The 22,777-nt window shown below is 38.6% G+C and overlaps 1 protein-coding gene across 1 annotated transcript in view; it reads left to right on the forward strand.

The window, feature by feature from the left end:
• Window positions 1-22,545, forward strand: part of Catspere (catsper channel auxiliary subunit epsilon) — a 92,914-nt gene extending 70,369 nt beyond the window's left edge. Inside the window, exons 13-15 of the mRNA XM_013157281.2 lie at window positions 969-1,126; window positions 13,262-13,315; window positions 21,880-22,545. Of these exons, the coding sequence (XP_013012735.2) occupies window positions 969-1,126; window positions 13,262-13,315; window positions 21,880-22,033 (366 nt within the window). The 3' untranslated portion in view covers window positions 22,034-22,545. The remainder of the gene's footprint in view (window positions 1-968; window positions 1,127-13,261; window positions 13,316-21,879) is intronic.
• Window positions 22,546-22,777: the final 232 nt, after the last annotated feature.

Here is a 22,777-nt window from a genome sequence, read left to right on the forward strand (position 1 = left end):
TAAAAGTGAGCTCAAGGCAAGCCTGAACTGCGTAGAGAAACCCTGTCTCAAAAAGACAAAAAGACCAAAAAACCCAAGAAATCCCACAGTCGTGGTAGGTAATGAGGGTAAATAAAAGTTCTAGAGGAAGGTAAAAACTCAAGGATATATTACCTCAATGGTGTCTAAATAGTTTCTGTCCCCAGTCAGCATCCCTGGAGGATTTTATGTTTTGTTGGTTTAGGAAAATAATATGTGAGCAGCCAGGCATGGTTGTGCACTCCTATAATCCCAGTGCTCAGGAGGCTGAGGCTGGAGGGTTTCTGGGAATTCGAGGCCATCTACATAGTAAATGTCAAGGCCAGCCTGCCCTACAAGCAAAACCTTGTCTCTGAAAATTTAAAAAAAAAAATTTAAATGCTTACATACCCTTAATCGTCTGTGTTAACTTTTTTGTTTTGATACCTGGGATCAAACTTGGGACTTCACCCTTGCCAGGCAGGCGCTTACTACACTGAGCTAAATCCCCAGCCCACGTTTGACTGTTTTAACTATTTTAAAATATAAAGCAGCTAGATACGATGGCACATGCCTGTAATGCAGCACTTGGGAGTCTGAGGCCGGGAGGATGATGAGCTCAGAACCAGTCTGGGCTACATAGTGAGTTCAAGGTCAGCCTGAACTATGCAGCGAAACCCTGTATCAAACCAAAACAAATAAACAAATAAGCAAACAGGCTAGAGATGAGTGGTACAACACTTGTTGAGTAATTCCTGGATTCAGTCATCAGCACCAAAAAACAGACAACATTTGCTTTCATTAAGCTTCACTTTTTATAAAAATTTAACCCAATATAGGCCCTAAAAATGCAATAGGATGATGATAGAAAGGAAAATCTCTAAATAATATTCCAAGACAAATATATGGAAATATAATTTCATTTGCCAGTCAGCAAATGATCTTTGTTCTTGTCTTTGTTTCTTTTTCAGAACTATAGGCCCTGTTTTTCGTATGCTATTGGAAAACCAGGAGACTTAAATCAACCATATGAGATTATCAACATTTCTAATTATAACCATATATTTTGGCCCTTGCACCACTCTGGAATGTATGTGTTTCGGGTGAAGATCCTGGACCCAAACTACAGGTGATTATAAATGTTTTGTTTCTGGATTTAATATGAGTCTACCTAAGCATCCTATTATTGTCAGTATGGATCTATTTGCTTTTTCATTTTGTAACAGTTATATCAAACATTCGATGGGAGTGGGAGATTTAATGGTAAACATTCATTGCTCAGTTTGAAATTACATTTTGAGACCTTTACTGTGTTTCGTGTACCATCTTTCACAGACCCAATATAAGACAAGCGTAATTTACTTCTCCAAGATGCTTAGAATTAAGTTGAAGTTAAATCGGAGTAAAAACGTGAGATATTTTTCATGTATAGTCATCTTATTAACAAACCCACTAATTCAGAGATGGGAAAGATTAATGCTATTTTGAGCAATAGAAGAAAACTTCCTGGACAACATGGAACATTAGTGCTGATTGAGTAGCCCTTATCCAAAATGCTTGGGACCAGAATTGTTACAGATTTCAGACCTTTTTCAGATTTTGTAATAACTGCGTATATATATAATGATTTATCTAGCAATAGGACTCAAGTTTAACCACAAAAAAAGTCATTTATATTTCACATACACCTATACGTAGTTTCAGGTAATTTTATATCATGCTTCCGCTGTTCCTGTGTTGTTTTTCAGTTTTGTCTGTTTTGGTGAGTGTGTTTGTTTTCTGGTCTGCTGTAAAGGTTATGACATCAGATGCAGGTGAACAGCTCACAGGGCAAGGCCTGGGGAAAGAAGTACACAGCTTCAACGTCCTCTCTGAGTGAATTACCTCCAGGAACCTCCATGTGTTCAGGAGCTCTCTAAACCCAGTTGGTTTGCATTTTATGGAGACTTTATTACACAGCCATAATTCACTAAATCCCTGGCCATTGGTGATCAATTTAGCCAACAGTCCTCTCTCTTCCTTGAAGATTGGGGCAAGGTTTAGTGTCTGATTTGGCTGTGCTTTTTCTGTTGACCTGTTCCCCACACTGAAACTGCCTCCGGACTCTAAGCCATCAAGCAATCATTAACTTACCAAAGGACACTTGTCACTTATTTTGAAGATACAATGATTTTATGAGTTGTATGTCAAATAAAAAGGAGAAAAAATAAGTTGTTACATATTTCACAATATCACAGCTGGCCCTCTTTCAACAAGACTTCCTTACATTAAGACAGACAGCTGGGCAAAGTGGCACACACCTATCATCCCAGCTACAATCCTTGGGAAACAGAGGCAAGAGAGTGGCAAGTTCAAGGCCAGCCTGAGCAACTTTATAAGACCTGTCTAAAAATGGCTGGGGATTCAGCTCAGTTGTAGAGTGGGTGCCCCAAGTGGTATCCCCAGAATCACACACACACACACAAAAGAAAGAAAGGAAAAAAAAATGACATACAGCTCAAAAGATTGTGCACATTTCTAGAGTTTCATCTCACCACCATATTGCACAAATATGTCTCCCAAGCCAAAGCCACTCAGGTTTACATGCTTCCATTTGATCTTATTGGGTCCCCACAACACAGTGATCTTGGCAAACAGCGCTCCCCTTGCAGACATTTGCCTCTTGCTCTGACCTTCTTTCAAAGATTACTTTAATGCTGAATTTCCCTTATTACCTGAATGATTTATTCGTCTCTTTACCTTTGACCCATCCCATGAAGTCAGTTGTAAAATATTCCACTTGCGGCATGACAGAGCTTAAAATGTTCCAAGTTTTAAAGCATTCCAGATTTCAGGTTTTCAAATTAGGAATGCTCAACCTGGAGAATTTACATTGCCAATGGACTGACTAGGACAGACACTTCCAGTGAGAGAAATCACACTAGAATGAAACTAAATGTTAGCATATGGTCTTCAGCTCACAGTCATGAGGGAAAGAAGATAGCTCCCTGAGTAAGGAAGGTAGAGAACAAAAAAGGGAGACAAATTTAAGGCAATTCATAGTGTTTAAGTAAATTCCAACACATGCTCTTGACAGCCTCTTCAGTTTCTTCACTATGAGAGTGGAAGCATAGTTTTAGGGAAATAAACCTGCGAGCAGCATAAGGAATGGTGTAGAAGGAAAACAAACTCTACCCAGGGAAATGAGAAGAGTGATGTAAATAAGGCAGGAGGTCAGAGGAAGTCCTAAAGGCCGTGAGAATGGCGGAAAAGTGAGCAAAATACCTAATGTGTATCAGGAAATATAGGGTTCATCTTTATCTAACTACAAGGAAAGGAGAAATTAATGTGGCTTAAATGTTCCAGACCAGGTGATTAAATTAACATTATTTTCCTTAATCATGAAGGTAGCTGGGGGGTTTTTATTTGGGGAAGCCTTTTTGTTAATATTCTAATAAAATCAAACTCAGGGATATTCTCTTTTTTCGTACATCTTTTTTAGTGCATTGAAGAAAGTATTGAAATAAGAGCTTCGATTTTGAATTTGAGACAACAATGAAATATTCTATACATAGTTAAAATATGTGAAGATATTCTATACATAGGTAAAAGTTCTAATTTGAGCCTGAAATTGAAGGAAAGAGCTGGGAATAAAAGGGGGGGTGGGTATTTTTCACAGTGATTTCAAGAGCATACGTAAGTTAACTGATCAAAAGGAGAAGAGGCTGGGGAGATAGATATCACAGTTCAGAAACTAAGAGTGATGAGAAAAGGGACAGAGCAGTAAGTGCTTCAAATACAAAAAGAGGAGAGAAAATAGAAAGTTAATAGGAAAGCACAGTAAAACAGAGTATTTAATGCAACTCATTTACTCTTTTTCTTTTTCTTTTTTTTTTTTTTTATGGGTACCACGGATCGAACTCACGACCACACACTTGCAAGGCAGGCACTTATGCCGCTGAGCTAAATCCCCAGCCCCAACTGATTTACTCTTACTGTTTGAGCAGAAGCCTCAAAGACAATTTCTACCATACTCTAAAATCACAGTGTTATCTTTACTTTTATTAACTTTTAAACTTTTAGTTTAGTCTGTTTTATTATTGAGTATTTAGCAGGAACCCTAAATGCCAGGAGAGCATAAGTGATGTATTTCAAACCCGAGAGAAAATAACTGCCAATCTAAATTGCTATGTCTAACAAAGCTAACCTTCAGAAATAAAGGAGAAATAAGGATCTTTTAAGATGAGCATAAAGCACAAGCCAGCATCACAGAACATGGCTAAAGGAATCCTACACACTAAAAGAGGAAGAGTAAATAAATTATTGAGACTTATTGAGAATTAGCAAAAACTCAAACATTAGTAAAACATTAAAATGATAGGAATTAATAAATTACTTTCAATAATAACCCCAAACATAAATGGCCTTAATTCTATAATTAAAAGTCACAATGGAAAATTGAGTTGATTATGCAATGTCATATACAGACCAAAAGTGAGAAGATAGAAAATGATATTTCATGCAAATGGAATACAAAACCAGCAGGAGTAGCAATATTCATAACCAATAAAAAATGCTTCAAGACAAAATTCAAGCGCCTGCCTTGAAAGCAGGCAGTCATGAGTTCGATCCCCGGTACCGATAAAAAAAGAAAAAGACAAAAAAAAATTCAAAGATACAAATTCAAAGAAGTCATTTCATATTGTTAAAGGGAAAAATTCATTATGAAAATATAATAATTATAAATATATATGCACCAAACATCAGTGTACCCAATTTCATGAAACAAGCACTATTCAACATAAAGAAACACAAAGGTCCTAATACAATGATAGCAGGTGAGTTTAATAATCCATTCCTGACAACAGATAGCTCACCTAGCTATCAGGGTTAAACTACACCATAGATCAAGTGCACATCCATAGAGCAGTCCACCCAACAACTGCAGAAAAAGTCCTCCTTTCAGCTCATGGAACTTGAAATATCTCCAAAAGAGATATTTTGGACCATAAAGTAAGCCTTACAAAAACAACAAAAAAGGTTGAAATAATTTCCCACATTTTATCAGATCTTAATAGAATGATACCAGAAATCAACTAAAGAAAGACTACTAAAACCATTCAAACACTGACTAATTGAAAAATACATTTTTGAACCATCAGTGGGTCATTTAAGAAACCAGGAGGTAAATTTTAAAATTCCTAGAATCACATGAAAAAGAAAACACAACTGTTAGGATTTAGATTTAAAATGTGTCCCCCAAATCTCATGTATCAGAGGCAGAGCCTGATTGGAAGAGTCAAGTCATGATGAAAGCCCCTGACAAAACCAGATATAGAAAGATCTTGCCTCAACACAATAAAGGCTGTGTATGGCAAACTCAGCCAACATCATATTGAATAAGAAAAAATGAAAGCACTTCCTTCAAGTCTGTTTACTCCTGTTAAACATAGTCCTTGAAATTTTAGCTAAAGCAATTAAGCAAGAGAAAAAAAATAAGTGTGACACACACAGAAAAGGAAGAAATCAAGTTAGTCCTTTGTGAAGATTATATGATTATATACAGGATACAAAATTGATGTATAAAAATTAATAGCTCTTCTATATACCAATAACCAATCTTCTGAGAAAGAAATCAAGAAAGCAATTTCATTTGCAATAGCTTAAAAATATTAAATAAAATACACGGGAATAAACTTAGTCAATGAGATGAAAGACCTCTACAGATAAAATTGTAAGACACTAAGAAAGAAATTGAAGAAGACTCTAGAAAATAGAACTCCCATAAATGTAACATCAGAATCAATATTGTAAAGATGGCCATGTTACCAAAGATAAGCAGCTGATTCAATGCAGTCCCCCTCAAAGTCCCAATAACCTTCATGGAACTAGAAAAAATAAACCTAAATTCATGAGAAGCACAAAAGACCCCAAATAGCCCAAGCAATTCTAAGCAAAAAGAGCAATGCTGAAGGTGTCGTGATACACAATTTCAAAATATACTATGAGAATATAGTCCCAAGAACCTTGGGGCTGGGGATTTAGCTCAGCGGCATAAGCACCTGCCTTGCAAGCAGGCTGTCGTGAGTTCAATCCTTGGTACCGATAAAAAGGGAAAAGACAAAAAAAAAAAAAAAAAAAAAAAAAAAAGAACCTTTCAGTACTGGCATAAAACCAGAAATATATGCCAACGGAATAAAATAGAGAACACAGATACAAACCCATGCAGCCACAGCCACCTGATTCTCAACAAAGATGCCAAAAACATGTTGGTGAAAAGACAGCTTTTTAAACAAGTGGTGCTTGGAAAACTGGATCTCCACATGCCAAAGACTGAAACTAGATCCCTATCTCTCACTGTGTACAAAAATCAGCTCAAAATGGTTGAATACATAAAGGTAAGGTCTGAAACCTTGAAACTCCTAAAAGAAAGCAGGAAAAACACTGCAAGATAGTGGCACAGGCAATGGTTTCCTGGACAGGACATTAATAGCCCAGGTAGCAAAAACAAAAATTGATGAATGAGATTACATCAAATTAAAACACTTATGCACAGTGAAAGAAAATACAGTGAACAAACTGTCAACAGAGTGTGAGAAACTGTGTGCCAACTATTATCTGACAGAAGTAATATCCGAAATATATAAATAACCCAACCTAAAAACATCAGCAAAGTAATCCACTCAATAAGTGAGAAAACAAACTGTATGAACACTTTTCAGAAGAACTTAAAAAAAAAGGCCAATAGTTATATTGATAAATCCTCAACATCTTTAGGCATCAGAGAAATGTAAATCAAAACTACATTGAGGGGGCTGAGGATTTAGCTCAGTGGCATAAGCACCTGCCTTGCAAGCTGGCAGTCGTGAGTTCGATCCCTGGTACCGATAAAAAAGAAAAAGACCAAAAAAAAAAAAAAAAAAAAAAAAAAAAAAACTGCATTGAGATTCCGCAGTCAGAATGGCTATCCACAAAGATACAAAATAAAGGGGCTGGAGGTTTAGCTCAGCGGCATAAGCACCTGCCTTGCAAGCAGGCAGTCGTGAGTTCAATCCCCGGTACCGATAAAAAAGGAAAAAGACCAAAAAAAAGATACAAAATAAAACAAACAAAACAAAAACCTAGTAAGGGGTAGTGGGGTCAGGAACCCTGTACACTATTAGTAAAAGTGTAAATTGGTTCAGACACTATGGAAATCAGTATGGAAGTTCCTCAAAAAACTAAACATGGAACTACTATGTGACCTGGCTATACCACTCCTTGGCTCATACCTGAAGGAATTAAAATTAACATGCTGTAAAGATATCAGCATTCCCATGGTTCCCACAGCACAGTTCACAACACCAAGTTATAGAATCAGCCTAAGTGCCCATCAGTGGATGACTGGATTAAGGAAATGTATATATACACAATGAAGTATTACTCTGCCTAAAATAAAAGAACAAAATCATGTCATTCACAAAAAATGACACAAAAAAAATGACACACAAAAAAATGGATAGAACTGGAGATCGTCACGTTAAGCAAAATAAGCCAGACTAAAAAAGACAAGAATCACATGTTTGCCCTTGTAAGTGGACTTGAGAGAGATGGAGGAGAAAAGATGACGTGAAACGGGAAGAGAGATTATTAGACAACAGGAAGAGGTAAAGAAAGGAAAGTAAGAGAGTTTTAGAGAGCACTACAGCATCGAAGTGTGAAAATGTGACAAAGTAGAGTTCTGCACAAAAAAGAAAATGAGTGATCATACCTCCGCATTGTACTGTCAGGCCCAAGCTTAGGGAAGAAAGAAGCTTTTCGATATCTAAAGTAGACAGAGACTTTTATTATCTGGAAATTATTTTATTATCTGGAAATTTAGAACAGTCATTCGTATCTAAACCTGAAATCTGTCCAACATTTTGCCCAGGAGCAGAAAAGAACAGTTCTACAAAGAATTTGTTCAAAGAGATAATGATACAGTAGAATAAAGTTCTAAGTCAGCAACATCCTAGAGAAAAATTATAATTCAAAATGATCTTTAGAGAGGAAAAGAAAGTGCTCTAAACTATATAACTGCATGTATATTTAAGTGTATAAGATAGAAAATGATATCACAGAGTTTTATTGGATCATTGAACAGAACTGTTTGCAGTATCATTGTTGGAATGTCCACTCTACAAGCTTTAATTTTGTGACTTGAACAATTATTTTTAAGATGGCAATATGTAATCCATTAACTAGTGATTTCCTACTGTTCATTTTTTTTCTTCTGTAAATCTGTATAACTTGTACCCTTTCACTTTTTTTTTTCTTTTCTCCTTAAATAAAAAAAAAATGATCTTTTAGCTGGGGATTTAGCTCAGCAGCATAAGCACCTGCCTTGTAAGTGCACAGTCATGAGTTTGATCCCTGGTACCAAAAAAAAGACCCTCAAAATGATCTTTTAGTAGGCAAAAAATTGATAAATAAGAAACATAGTTTTATAGGGCACAATTCAGGATAGAAACTAAAAAAGTAAGAATAGACTTCTGTTTTCTGCACTATGACAGATTTGATTATCAGAGAAAACTTTTTCTATGCAGTATACCAACAATACTGGACAAAATTTAAAGTGCATATATGTTTTAAAACACATGACCAAGTTGGAGAGAAAGGAAATGAATTCCCTGCAGTCTAAATATCTGTGAAAAGTGAAAAACCGTGAGCTCCAGTTAGTGTATCTGAAGATACCATTTAGTGCCTTCGGGAGGCAGGATCGCAAGCTTGGGGTGAACCAAGCTTACAATAAGACAGATTAAATCAAAAAATCTGCAGCTTTGAAGAATAAAGCACTTAGGAGAAGATGAGGCTATGTGCCTGAATGAGTCTTGTCTTCAGGTGAAAAAAAAAACTTTTTCCTAAGAATTTTAGCTATAAATCTAAAAACTCAATTGTTTTGAGGCTGGGTTTCTTGACAAGCTGAGTAGTCAAGAATAATAATCCAGACCATGTTTTAAACTAGTCTTCACTTCTGGGTACCTTTGATATGCTCAGCAGAAACAAATATATGTCCCTTTGGAGAAATGTACTTTAAATGCAAACCTCAAAGAATTCCTTGGGAAAAATTACAATGAATGCAACACATGAAAAAAAACTATGAACAACAGTTAGCAAAAATAACAAGCAATGAAACCAATCCACAAATGCTGTCAGTATCAGATTTATTAGGTTAATATTTCTAAGGAAAGAGGTCAGTTTGCTGTTGCACTTTCACAGTGCTAGTACCCTGCCTCGGTGAGGAAAATCCAGGCTGGTGAAGGCGCCAGGCCATATTATTTATGAACCCAGTGAGCCATCATTTGGGTAGCTAAGGAAAGAGGCTACCCATACAGTTGTCAGGTGACAAATTGAAAACCTTCTCTCTAGTAAACATTCATGGGAGAAACAAATATTCCTACACTCTAATGTGATTCCAAGAAGTTCATTTATATACCTTTCTTTCTAAAGTTTCTTCTCATCAGTTCTTATTCTGAGTCCTAGCCATAGGGCCAAACATTTAGTCCCTAAACATGATTAAACTGCAGGTCATCTCTCCTCTTGGGAAGAACTGAAATATTGAAATCCTACTTTAAAATATATATATATATATTTTTATATATGATATATATTTATATAAATAGGATATATAATATATATGTATATATCCTATTCAACGTTATACTAGGAAGTTTTTTCTTATCTATTGTTCAAGATTTTTCTATCTATTGTTCCTGAATGGAGATACAATGCCACAGCCATCCATAGCTGGATTCAGAGAAATCTGTAAATCTTATATACATTTGTTTTTATGATCAGGGAAGTCGTAAAGAAATCTCCATGTCTAGGCAATGGTGGAGCTGCAAATCAATGATTGCATTCAGCTGAGCACTGCTGCCTTGATGGTGTTAGAGATAATAGAGATGGTGTTGATAACTGGCATCCCAGGTTTCATAGTCATCAGGCCTTACGTAGTCAGCTGTTCATTTCCTACCGTACCCCTCACCATAAGCTGTTTGTTAGAACAGTTACCTAGCAGAGAATGCCTGCATTTGCTTCAAAACTGTACAGTAGTCTGCTGGTATTCTCTGTCACAACTTCCACAGTCGTACCGCTCCTAATCTTCCAGAAACAACTCAAGCACCTTTAGATCTCTTAGAATGTGGGAACCTAGACCCATCACTATTTTCATTATACGGACCATCTGGGAAAACTCTCTTTGCCCTGGGTCCCATTCTAGGTGCTTTTCAGTTCCTTCTGAATATTTGGAGAAGCATATCCAAATGTGTTGTATATCATCTGAGCAACAAGGAGGACAAAAAACATAGTCCTTTTCTGTGGTAGGGAGTACAGAGGAGGAGCAGCTTGTCTTTCATTCTCAAAACTCTATCATGCAACCCACAATTCATGAAATTTGTCTCAGAGGAAAACTAGGTGAAAGATTTTAGACAAGATATACAGGTTGTTGTCATGGTTTTCTTTCTCGAGAATTCTCATAAAATAACCCGTTCCAGCTACCTCATCAGACTTAGGTACAGGAATTAGGTAAAGTTATTTACTCTCTATTATAACGGCTTATCTGAGGCCTCTCACTGATTGGCTTTTTTCGTAGAAGTCAAATAAATCTTAGAGAGCTGCTCATCTGTCTTTATCCAAAATAAACTACCCAAATTCAAGGATTCATTTATGTCTACTCATTTTGAATAGGACTGGGTCTATCAGCTTTTCATTGCTGTGACAAAATTCCTGATGTACATATCTTAGTCATTTTGCTTGTCTCTGAAACACAGTACCTGACACATGCAACTTAAAGGAGATGTTTATTTTCGCTCACAGTTTTCAGAGTTTTCAGGTCCTAGTCTTCTGGTTCCAAGACAGGGTGACATGACAGAAGGGCATGTCAGAGAGGGCAGCTTACAGCATGGTGGGCAGGAAGCAGACAGAATCAAGAAGAGAGCCCAGAAAGAATGTATAACCTTCACACCCACAGTGACCTTTCAACCAGGATCCACCTTCTAACTGCAAATTGGCTATAATGTATCAATAATCCAATGGCCTTCCAAAAGTCCTGCCTATGATCCCCTGAGGCTTTAGGGGGACACCTGACATAAACCATAACAATGCACAATTTAACAGAGGAGTGGGTTTATTTTGGCTTATGAGTTTGGGAGTTTCAGTCCATGGTTACTTAGCTCTATTGTTTTGGAACTTGGATGAAACTTGGTAAAAGAACATGCAGTACAGCAAAGTGGCTCACTCCATGGCAGAAATAAAGAAAAGAGAATGAAAGCGTATGTGTGGTGGGCTTCCTCCTGTCCTCTTTTGCTCTAACTGGGCACTCGCCTAGTTGGATGGCTGCTCACATTTAGGGCAGGTCTCTAGCATTGGTTTGCTGCCCCAAAATGCCAATCATCTCTGACAACACCCTTGCAGACACACCCAGAAATGTGTTTTAGTCCTTTCCTAGGATCTTTCTATCCAATAAAATTGACAACAAAAACTGACAATCACAAGTACTAAAGGCCCATTTTCACTAAGAATAATTATGTCTCCTTTGTTTCTAATTATTTAGTCTGCCATAGAGAATCCCTTCATCTTTACTGAAATTAAAGAACCCTTTTCAGTGGCAGAAAAGAGTCATAACACACTTGTTCTTTTTAAATGCTGGTGTTTCTGACACTGATGTAGTGCCGGCTGCCCTTGTACACGGAAGATCTTCTGGACCCTCCCCTACTGGGGATGAGTAACTCACAGCTGATGGATCCACTTCAACATTTTTCTTCCCTAAGGCTTTAGCTCTACCATACACAAAGGGATTTCTGACATCTCCATTTTTATTCAGTGTAGTACCAATCCTCTGTCTACTTTTCCTAACAATTTCTGAGAAAGGAATGCTGATGTCTTCAACTATAATTAGGGATTTACCTACTTCCCCTTTTCATTCTACCAGTTTTTGTGACATGAATTTTCCTTAAGGCGAATATACATTTAGAATGATTACATCTCCTTTACCAGTGCATAACATCCCTTCCTTGTTCTGATCAAAGTTAAATTCAGAATTAAGCAAATTTCTAGGCCTCTGTATGGCTATTTCTTTACCTGTCAAATGGGTCGGCAGTCCCTATCTTACAGTACTCTGAAAAATAAATGAAGCACTTGCTGAGTACATAGTAAATACTCATAGAAGTAAACTATTTTCTTTTGCCTTCTCCCACATGATGGTAAGTAAAATCTCACTGAGTCTACTCTGCCATCTCCTGTCTCATTCCAAACAGTACACTCAGCTGTGAGAGACTCAGTCATTTTAGACATGATAGTACCATTCCTCGTATCGAGCCCTGGGCACTCTCAACTCCCCAAAGGAATCACTGTGCTTCAGGTGAACCTCATGGTGTCTAGGACAAGAAAAACCTGAATTTGAATGCCAGCTCTGCTATTCAAATAACTGTGGTAACTTCTGCGAGTTCTTTAACGTGCCTCAGTTTCCTCATCTTAAAGGATTGACTAAAGTAATGCACATAAGAATTTGGCATATTGGGGATGGGGATTTAGCTCAGCGACACAAGCACCTGACTTGCAAGTGCAAGGTCATGAGTTCGATTCCCGGTACCAAAAAAAAAAAAAAAAAAGAATTTGGCATATTGCCCAGTACATCGTAAATGCTCAGTTAGCGTTCATCTTCACTAAATATTAGTGCCCAATAAACATAAACCTTTTTACTTTTGTCAAAACTTATTATTGCTCCCAATTTTATATATATATATACTAGTGATAATTTTATACATATATATAAACTAGTGATATCTATATATCACTATTGCTGTTGCCTTTGGAACCACAAATAAACTAAAGTAATTGTGCCAGGCCTGGTGTGGTGATACACACCTATAATCCCAGCACTCAGGAAACTGAGGCAGGAGGATTGATGCAAGTTCAAGGCCAGCCTGGGCGAGTTTAAGGCCAGCCTGAACTACCTAGTGAAATCCTGTCTCAAAAAGACAAAAAAACTTCTAAAATTTTTTTAAAATTTAGAAAAAAAACAAGTTACTGTGAGGACAGTGTGATTACACTGTTACCCTCATCTATAAGGTATCTCACAGGAGCCTAAAATTTATGTATAGAAAAATCTTCTATACATAAATGATAATAAATAAATGCATGTATTCTATCTCTTGTCAATAAAATGACACCCTGAGATTATATTGTATCTGATTGTTACCATAGCAATGTGGAAGATGTTTTAAATATATTTACTTTAACCTTTAATATTATTTTTTCTAATTTGCAGTTTCTGTAACCTAACAGCTATATTTGCTATAGAGATCTCTGGAGTGATTCCCAGGTAATGAGAAATACCTAATGGGGCATTAATGAGAGAATTTTTAAAAGATATGAACAGCAGCTAAACAGGAAACACACCCCAGGGTCTTCCAAAAACAAAGACTTTACAGTTGCTTTGTGAGATTCCCGATGTAAAAATCCTGTTATATAAAATATTACTATACGACATGGAATTTAAATGAACCCTCAGAACAAAACAAAGCTAGATTTAAAACTCACATGAAGGGGATTTAGCTCAGCGGCAAAAGCACCTGCCTTGTAAGCATGTGGTCATGAGTTCGATACCCAGTCCCAAAAATAAAAAATAAAATTCACATGAAGTGTTTGTTGCAAATTCAGTGACTTTTATGAAAGCCTATATATAGATTTGTTTCTTGCTTTCTATGAAATCATTCTGATTTGACTAGGAACAACAGTATAGATCTTTCCTTGGACTCACTTCTTATTACCTTGGAGAACACACTAAAGGTCTGAAGACCAAAAATAGGGGCACCTCATTTCTCTGAGCTCCTGCACTCCATTCTTGAGTGCGTCTTATAACTCCCTCTAATCAATCCTTCTCATGTCTCTATTAACAATGACAAAAAGACTATAGTTAGGACCTCAAATGATTTTGCTTCCCTGTCCTGGGCCTGATACTTGGGGGTGTTTCTTATTTGCTCTGCTTTTTTTTTTTTTTTTGTAAAATGTTAAATGAAAATGAAAGTAGAAAATATGGGCTAGAGGTGTAGCTCAGTGGTAGAGCACATGCTTAGTATGTGTGTCTCTGAGTTCAATGCCAGAACCAAAAAATAAAGTAGAAGACAAGTTATTCATGACCCGCTTTAAATATTACTAATGGCTTGATTTTTTATGCTAATGGAAAATTAATGGTACAAACAATCTGCAAGTGAAATAAGCAAAGAGTTGTTTCTAAGGTTACTTCAGGAATCATGTTTAATGTACTGCAGGAACTTTTCTTCTTTATTGCGTTGGCATGGTTAATGCGAGTACAGACAGTGGTATCCACCCAGGTGAGGAGGAAGGAGAGGAGAAAGACTGAGTGAGGAGGTCCTCATCAGTAGCTCGAGCCATCAGCCAGGGCACATGCAGAGTGCCTGAGAGGGAATGGTCCACTAGGTTAGAGGCCAAAGATTGGCCTCCGCTCATCCCACAGGCCATCCCAGAGCCAGGCGTGTTAGCTGGTGGTGGGTGTCTTCCAGTAAGAGAGCCCCTTTCGCGAGCAGGGACTGGAGACCCATGACCTCTAACCCAACCACTACGGCTCTCCTGAATTTCCTGTCCTGTGAGAGAACGGGTCCACTCTCCCTTGAATGGGTCCACTTCTCATTAACTCCATCACCATTGCTCTTAGCCAAACTACCACTGTCTTAGAGTCCTATGCCAAGACCCATGCAGCTCTACATGTTCCCAGGGGGAAGAATGTAACAGGATGGGGAAGCAGAGACAAGAGATGAAAGCTGAGGTCAGGTGGAGCCCTCTCTCTTGATGGGAGAAAAAAGACCCCTCAACCACTGTAGCACTTTTATTTATACACTCTGGAAGATGACGTCGATTTCAAGCTCGCTGTCTAGCAACTGGTTTGCCTGGCTGGCCTGGGCCCCTTGCCTTCTTGGAGTTGGAGAAGCTTGTTTAGGTGGCTTGTTTGGGGCTCTCTGTGTTCTCAGGGCAGGCCTTGCTTTGGTCTTGTGTGTGATCACTCTCCAGTTTCAGCTGCTCCCTGTATCTCTCCTTTTTTTTTTGTTTTGTAGTTGCAAGTGATGGGTGGTCAGTTGGAGGAGTTGTATCTGAAGAACTCTGTAGAAGGTCTTTTCATTCTTGAATCTTTTTCATTTTAAGTGCAGTCCAAGGATTTTAAGTTCCTGAATTCTGATATGTAACCCTGTATAATCCATAACAGTAGACAGCTATCAGTGTAGCTGTAAGAAGGTGTTAATGATATGAGTTTTGTGTGCCTAACATATTACTATAGCATTGTTTTACACATTTTGTGGTTGTGACTTTCTTTTGATGCCCCAGACCAAGTTAAAGTGAGACCTATAATAATTATACTTAAGCTCTTGCTATCTATCGAAGTCAGTTAAATCTGCTCAGGAATTGCCTTGGAATCATGCACAGCACCTTTTAGCACTTACATCAGTGTCAGCCATCTGGATGAGTTATAGCCATTGCTTGACCAAGTTGCTTCCTATTAAAGCTTGGGAGATTTTTTTCTCTCTTGGTGACTCTCCTTAGGCACACCACATACCTTTGATCACTTCCCTCTGTGGTCCCACAATCTCCTGAGTCAGAAGATCAGGGACTCACTGAGTTATGGGATGCCACAGCAGAGGTTCTCTTATGTCCTGGATCCTCACCGACCTTGAAGAGTTGGGGCCAAAATATTGGTTATCCCTTTAGCCCCTCTATCTTTTTGGTTTTTGGTCTCAAAACTTCAGTTGTTGAGCATCCAGAAGAAAAGATTTATAACAGTACAGTACAGTAACAACAGTAAGCCAAATATTACTGTCTTATATAGATATTAAGGACCTTAGAGTACAAAACAGAACCATTATTGTTTAATAACCATGGATATTTTAACATTTGAATACATGTAGTATAGTAACAAACAGTTACACATTATCCACAGAAAATTAGAAATCAAAACATAGTATGACAATCATGATGACATTTTGTAACACACTTGAATTTTCTTTTTTCTTTTCCTTTTTTTTTTTTCTTTCTTGTTTTTGTGAGACAGGATCTTGTTATGCAGGTAAGGATGATGTTGAGCCCACTTTGTAGTCCAGGCTGGTCTCAAACTTGCAAGGATCCTCCTGCCTCAGGCTCCTGAGTGCTGGCATTACAGGCGTGTACCACCACACCTGGCTTTGAATTTTCATTTTGACATAAATATCCCTTTTAATCAATCATCCCTATCTAATACATAAGAAGTTTTTACCTAACTTGCTGACCTTTAGTGGGGTGTACATCCTATTATGAAAACCTTTGTATCAAAGCATCCTTTGGATGATGGCCCATGTAAACATCTCACTATAATATACTTTTAGTAACAATGACTGGTATATTTCTCACAAAGCTATAGGGATCACTGGGGCCTCCCATTAACAAACAAGAGTTGGTTAAAGTTATTTCAGGCAGTGCCCCATCAGCTGGAGTCCTGTCCAACAACCTCCCCACCACCCTAAGGGATTTTTGTTTAATATCTTGACAGTTTTGTTTCTGACTTATAAAACCCAATCACAACATGTGACACATTATTTTTGAACAATGAGAGACTCTCAAATTATGACAAACAACAATATACGTTGCATTTACACAACCAATTTTAGCATCATTTTGACCAGCTGGCAACCCAGGTGGAAGCATGCTTTTTAAATGTATAACCCAAAGTTAATTATGAACAAATGGTCTAAAAACACAAAAGGAAAAGAGAAAAAATTGTTTAGCTCAAATAAAGACAGCTGTTACCTTATTGGATAAATGGACAAACAAGCACACAGCTTGTTGGTGTCCACAACAGCTCTCTGAGCTCCTGGGGGCTATTTCATGCCCCTTAACTAACTCGTTTCTTATGCCGCTATGTGCTCAGGGCTGGAACATCTGTTCACCTCCAGCACTCCATGCCCTCAGGGCATTTCTCGGGTACCCAGTTTCCTTGGGGCACTCCTGTGCAGGCACTTGTGCTTTTTACATGTGTGAACAGTCACTAGCTCAGCAGGTCCCAGCAACAGACTGAACCAACAGACAGACAGATACACAGGTGGACTTACAAACATCTTACAAAATCAGAGTGCAAGCAGATACATTTTTAGCCAAATCGAATCACCTATTCAGATCCTTGATTTTTGATTTTGGTTACCTTCTCTTGGGCATTCTGGATCAATTTCCTCCACTTAGCTCCAGGTCTGGTCTAGACTCATCCTTATTTATCAGTTGTAGAGCAGTCTTCAGAGCATCACTGGCATAGGACTGAGCATCTGCTTCTTGAGAGGTGGCATCATCTCTTTCTCTCTGGGACTGACTCGGTAATACATTAGGACAGCACACTCTAGCACCCATATAGGTCATTCAGCATTCTCTGGAAAGACTCAAGCATACCCGTGGCCCAAATTAGCACTGGGCTGGGGCCCTTCCATTGTCTATGATGAAGATCTCTCTGAAGGGCCCTTCCTCACTTCCTCCTTTTACCAGATTGAATTGTCTCACTGCTGCTGTAGTTCCATCCTTCGTAGAATTTACAAACTTAATGGTACATACTGCCAAGTGAAGTCTTTTGTGGGTACAAATTTTGTAGGTAAAATTCCCCTTTTTTTATGTAATTAAATTCAGAGCAAGTTTAGCAGTTTTTAGCCTTTATCACGTATGAGGAACACTGTTAACAATTTGTTGAGCCTGCTTTTGGGTTAAATGGAACTGTTTGCATAAGGCAGAAGCATTTTGGTGGATGGGAAGCAGAAGCCTGTTAACAGTGTCTGAGGGAGTAACAACAGTTCATGGCACTGGAAGACAGCAAAGATAGCAAGAGCGAAGGAGGGGAAGTATAAGCCTCCTTTTTTCCCTACATCATAAGCAGGCTACCCCCCAGGGTGAGTACAGCATGCACACCATTTCTGTACCCTCCTCCTGCTCAGTATAAGGATGTTTACAAAGTGAGGAACCTGGCCTGGCCCACCATGTCACTCAAGCCAGCTTCTAAACTTCAAGTTGACACAATGTATCAACCATTCCAATCCACCACTGTCAACTTGGCAACCAGACACACTGCTTTATTTTCTTCTACAGGGAGTCAAACTCAGGACCTTGCACTTGCCAGGTAGGTGCTTATGCCATTGAGCTAAATCCCAAGCCCCAGACACATTGTTTCCAACTATAAAGACATGCTGATTCTTAACATTTCACAACTTGAACATTTTAACACATTTAACAATACTGAAGAATCAGCATTATGTCTATCAACATTATATTACATTAGAACATAACATTTTGCCCTTGCATCTGAAAAAAGCAACATTATTTCTCCATCTTTTTTTGTCTGGGCTAAACTCCAGGCTGGCGGAACTCTTCGGTTCTGCCCCTGGTGGGGAGGGGCTGTGAGATGTGGCCAAAGGAGCAAAAGCAGCAGTTTCTACCTGTTAAATAATTCTTTTAAAGTCTACAGAGGTCCAGATAGATTTGTGCTGGATTATTTTATTCCACTTGCTCCAAGCTGCTTTCCCATTTCCTCCAAGTATGTAAATTTGTAATTCCTTCTTCTGGAAACAAACAAACTCAAGAAATTTAGCAAGCTATGTAATGGACGTGTATTGGAAACTAAAAATTGACATAAAAAAGCAAAAATAAGATGTAAGTAAACGTGGAGTTACATTGATCATGAATTTGAAACAAGTACCCCTGAAGTAAACAATTTTGAAAAACAACAGAGTTTGAGAATTTACCAGCTATCAAGACTTACTACAAAGCCATGGTGAGACCAGTGATGTGCTGGGGCCAGCCTATTACCAGCTTGTGAAAGCCAAATGATGAGTTTTTACAAGTCTTACATATTAGTTACTGTTGTATTGTTTATTTGCAATTGTCTTTTGTGATAGTATTTTATAAACAAAAACTAGCAAACCTCAAATCAGGATCACACTACCTCCAACCACGAGGAGCCTGTCGTGTCAAGCAGGGCCAGGCCATCTCAGGGAAGCTGTCTAAGCTGTAGCACTCTTCTCTTTGGCAGGGCTGTTGCAGGCCCCACTGGAACTTTTTCTGGAACACGAAGGCGTTCCGCATCAGTTTGAATCTATACTTAATGGCCCAATGATAGTGATGTCTATACTTTAGACAGATAGTTGAAGGTTTTGTTGAAGGGACAGACAGTGGCTGTGTTATTCCTACAGGTGCAGCAGAGCAACTTTTGGCAAAATGCTCCCCATCCCTGAAGCTGAAACATGTAACTCTGTTTTTTCCCTTTTGTTTCTTGTCTTTTGATTTCCTCTAACTCTATTTCTTCATTTGGCTTCTTTTAAGCCTAAGTCTCTCTTTGGCCTTAGTGAGCCCATTTTTTGGCCCAGTGAACCTGTTTTTTGCCCCAAATACAATACCTAATGGTGTCAATATCAATTCACTCTGGTGATGAATACTGACCATTACCTAAGCACTTCTCCCTTTCTGCACACACAACAAAACATGTACTCTCACCCACTATTTCTTCTTATCCTGGTCCCTGTTCAGCCACCATTTGCCATGACCCGCACAGTTCTAGATGTTCCCACGGGGAGAAGGACAGTAAGAGGATGGGAAAATAGAGAAAAGGGGAAAGCTGAGGTCAGGTGAAGCCCTCTCTCCTGATGGGAGAAAAGGGATCGCTCAACCACTGTAGCATTTTTATTTATACACTCTGGAAGATGATGTCAATTTCAAGCTCACTGCCCAGCAACTTGTTTGCCTGGCTGGCCTGGGTCCCTGGCCTTCCTGGAGCTTTAACAGCTTGTTTAGGTGACTTGTTTGGGGCTCTCTGTGTTCTCAGGGCAGGCCTTGCTTTGGTCCCACGTGTGTGATCAATCTCCAGCTTCAGCCACTCCCTACACTTCTAGCTGAACTCCCTGCTTCCACGCCTACTTTTTTCTACTTCATTCTCCTCCCAAGGGCCAGAGTAGTATTTTCCATACCCTAATTGTAAGTTTCTTTCCATAAAAGTAAAATTCCTTAACGTGGCCTAGAAGGCCTTAGATCTAGCATCTACCTACTTCTCATCTGGGGTCATGTCTCCCACAACTTCCTCAGCTCCAGACCCACCAACCTTCTTCAGTCCCCAGTCAGGTATATACTCTGTCCCGCAGCAGGATATTTCTACATGCGACTTATTTACCTAGATTGTTTTTCTCTTTAATACTTAACTTTACCAACTTTACTTCTGTTTATTGTTCAGCTATTAGAATAATTATCTTTTCCTCATGAAAGCATTTCTTGTTCCCATTCAGCAGGTTAAATCCTGCTATAATGTTTTTGTTGCATTGCATAGCTCTCCTTCTTATCGAAATGTACAGGTTTAGGTTTATTTTATCATCATTTGTTTATTATATCCCCACTGAAATATAAACTTCTTAAGGATGTACCTGTTTTTATTCATCATTTTATTGCTTGCACCTTGTGCTGTGTTTAACAGATATTAGACAGTTATGCTATTTAAGTTCAAAAGAAGGAAGCCATGCACTGAAGCTGGATCATGTTTGTGGCAATAGGAGAGAAAAATCAGGCTAATGTGACTTGAAAAACTGTAGTATTTCAACAAATAATTAGAGTCCAAAGGAGAATTGAAATTAACATCCAATACTAGGACAATAAACAAACAACAGCAGCACAGTGGCCGGCCCAGGAATAAAACTGTCTCCCAGGGGAGGCACCCATGTAGAGTCCTGAATGAAGAGGTGGATGTCTGACACTCAGCTGAGAGTGCCATCTAAGTGCTGTACACACACACACACACACACACACACGCACGCACACGCACGCACAAATACTGCTCCAAACCAGGTGTGGTACCATATACCTGAAGTCCAAGCCAGGAGTTCAAGGCCAGTCTGAGCAACAGAGATCCCATCTCTGGGGTGGGGAGGAAGAGAAGAAGGCAGCAGAGGAGTATTCTCCCCTCTGAATTTCCTCCATCAGTGGTAAATGATGATATTGGTGTCCCAGTGACCTATCTCCAAAACCTAGGTAACAGCTGTCATTCCTCCTTATTTCTCAAATCCCACATCTCAACCATCGCCAAAGCCAATCCAACCTAACTGCTGAACATATCTTAGATGTATCCATTTCTCTCCACTTCTTCAGCCACTGATTTAGTCATCATTTACCTAGATTCTTACAAGTACCTTACAGCTGGGTTTTCAGCCTTCATATTCAAGCTTTCCTTTTATTGACTGTTTACATTACCACTGGAATCATCCAAAATGTCAGTCCTACATTACATATCTGAAACGCCCTGGTTTTTTGGTAAAATCCGTGCTCTAGCTTGGTGCAGACTGGCCCCTGTCCACTTAGCCTTATGCTTGCTTGTTTGTGGCGGTGCTGGAGATCCAGCCCAGGGCCTCACCGATGCTAGGCAGGAGCTCTCCCACTGAACAGCACCCTGAGCTTCTCTGCCCACCGAATCACTCCTCATCTCTAATCACTCTGCCTGGCTGGTACTGGTGTCCTAGTCAGATGAACTAGTTTGAGTTCCAGAACATCCAGGAGAGATTTTTAAACATCTCTGGGCTTCTATTGCCTTGCAGCTGCCTACAACACTGTTCTGCCTTAGCTGCTTCCTCTAGTCCCGGACATTTTTATCTAACTGCTGTCCACACTCAGTGTCCTCTGTGTGGCATGGCACCCCCTGTGATGCACAGCTCCCAGAGCACGCTTCCTTCTCACCCTGGTCAGCCTCAGAGACCTTACCATAGACATCGTGCCTTATTAGTCTCTGATTGGTGCCAAAGATATAGTAACCAGTTGTTCAAAAATTGTTTGGCTAAAGAAATTAAGAACCAAAGTGAGAATAATAACTGCTGATGACTTTCGATGTTCTTGTTTCAGACCAAGCAGCTACCTGGTCTCTGCTATCGTCTTCGTCATGCTGCTGCTGTTCATCAGCATTCTGGTTTTGAGCTACTTCCAGTATATGAAGCTGTATAAGAAAAATATTTATAAACCATATCATACAATTAAAAGAAAACAAAAGAAATATTAGGCATATATGTATGTCATATTGAGTATGAATGCTAATTATAAGCTCATACTATTATCAAATCCAAGATTTCAAAAGCATTCTTAAATTGCTTCCAAATAGAAACAGTTTCATTATTGCTGTTAAATTGATCCCTAATGTGTTTGTATGTTCATTTTAAAGATAGATATTCTATGTGCTCATATAACATTTTAAAGAATAAACTAAGTTTGGTTATTTTAATCCTCCCTAAAAAACTTGAAAACAAGCCGGGCGTGGTGGCTCATGCCTGTAATCCCAGCACTCAGGAGGCTGAGGTGGGAGGATCGTTGTGAGTTCAAGACCAGTCAGGGCTACAAAGTGAGCTCAAGGCCAGCCTGAACTGCACAGCGAGACCCCATCTCAAAAAACAAAAGACAAAAAAAAAAAAATTGAAAACATATAGATGTCAAACACTATTCTGTATAAAACCGTTTATATGAAACATTATATATGGCTATAGTTACTGTGCATATAAAGGATCTAATAAAAAGTACGTGGACTTAAATAACTTGTCTGAAGCAGATTTCTGAAGTTTTTCTAGCGGAAGATTTGTATATGAAATGTAAAAGTTATATTAAAAATGAGGCATCTGGTGCTGTAGGTTTTAATTCTAAGTTAATCTCTCTCCTGACAACCACCTCAAATAAATCTTCCTGGTAGGCTCTATTACTGTTGTCTGATTTAAATTATAAATTGATTTCATATATATATATATATATATATATA

Source organism: Cavia porcellus, unplaced genomic scaffold (genome assembly GCF_034190915.1).
Source record: "Cavia porcellus strain 051 isolate PalLab524CR breed Dunkin Hartley unplaced genomic scaffold, mCavPor4.1 scaffold_26, whole genome shotgun sequence".
NCBI classification, from domain to species: Eukaryota; Metazoa; Chordata; class Mammalia; order Rodentia; family Caviidae; genus Cavia; species Cavia porcellus.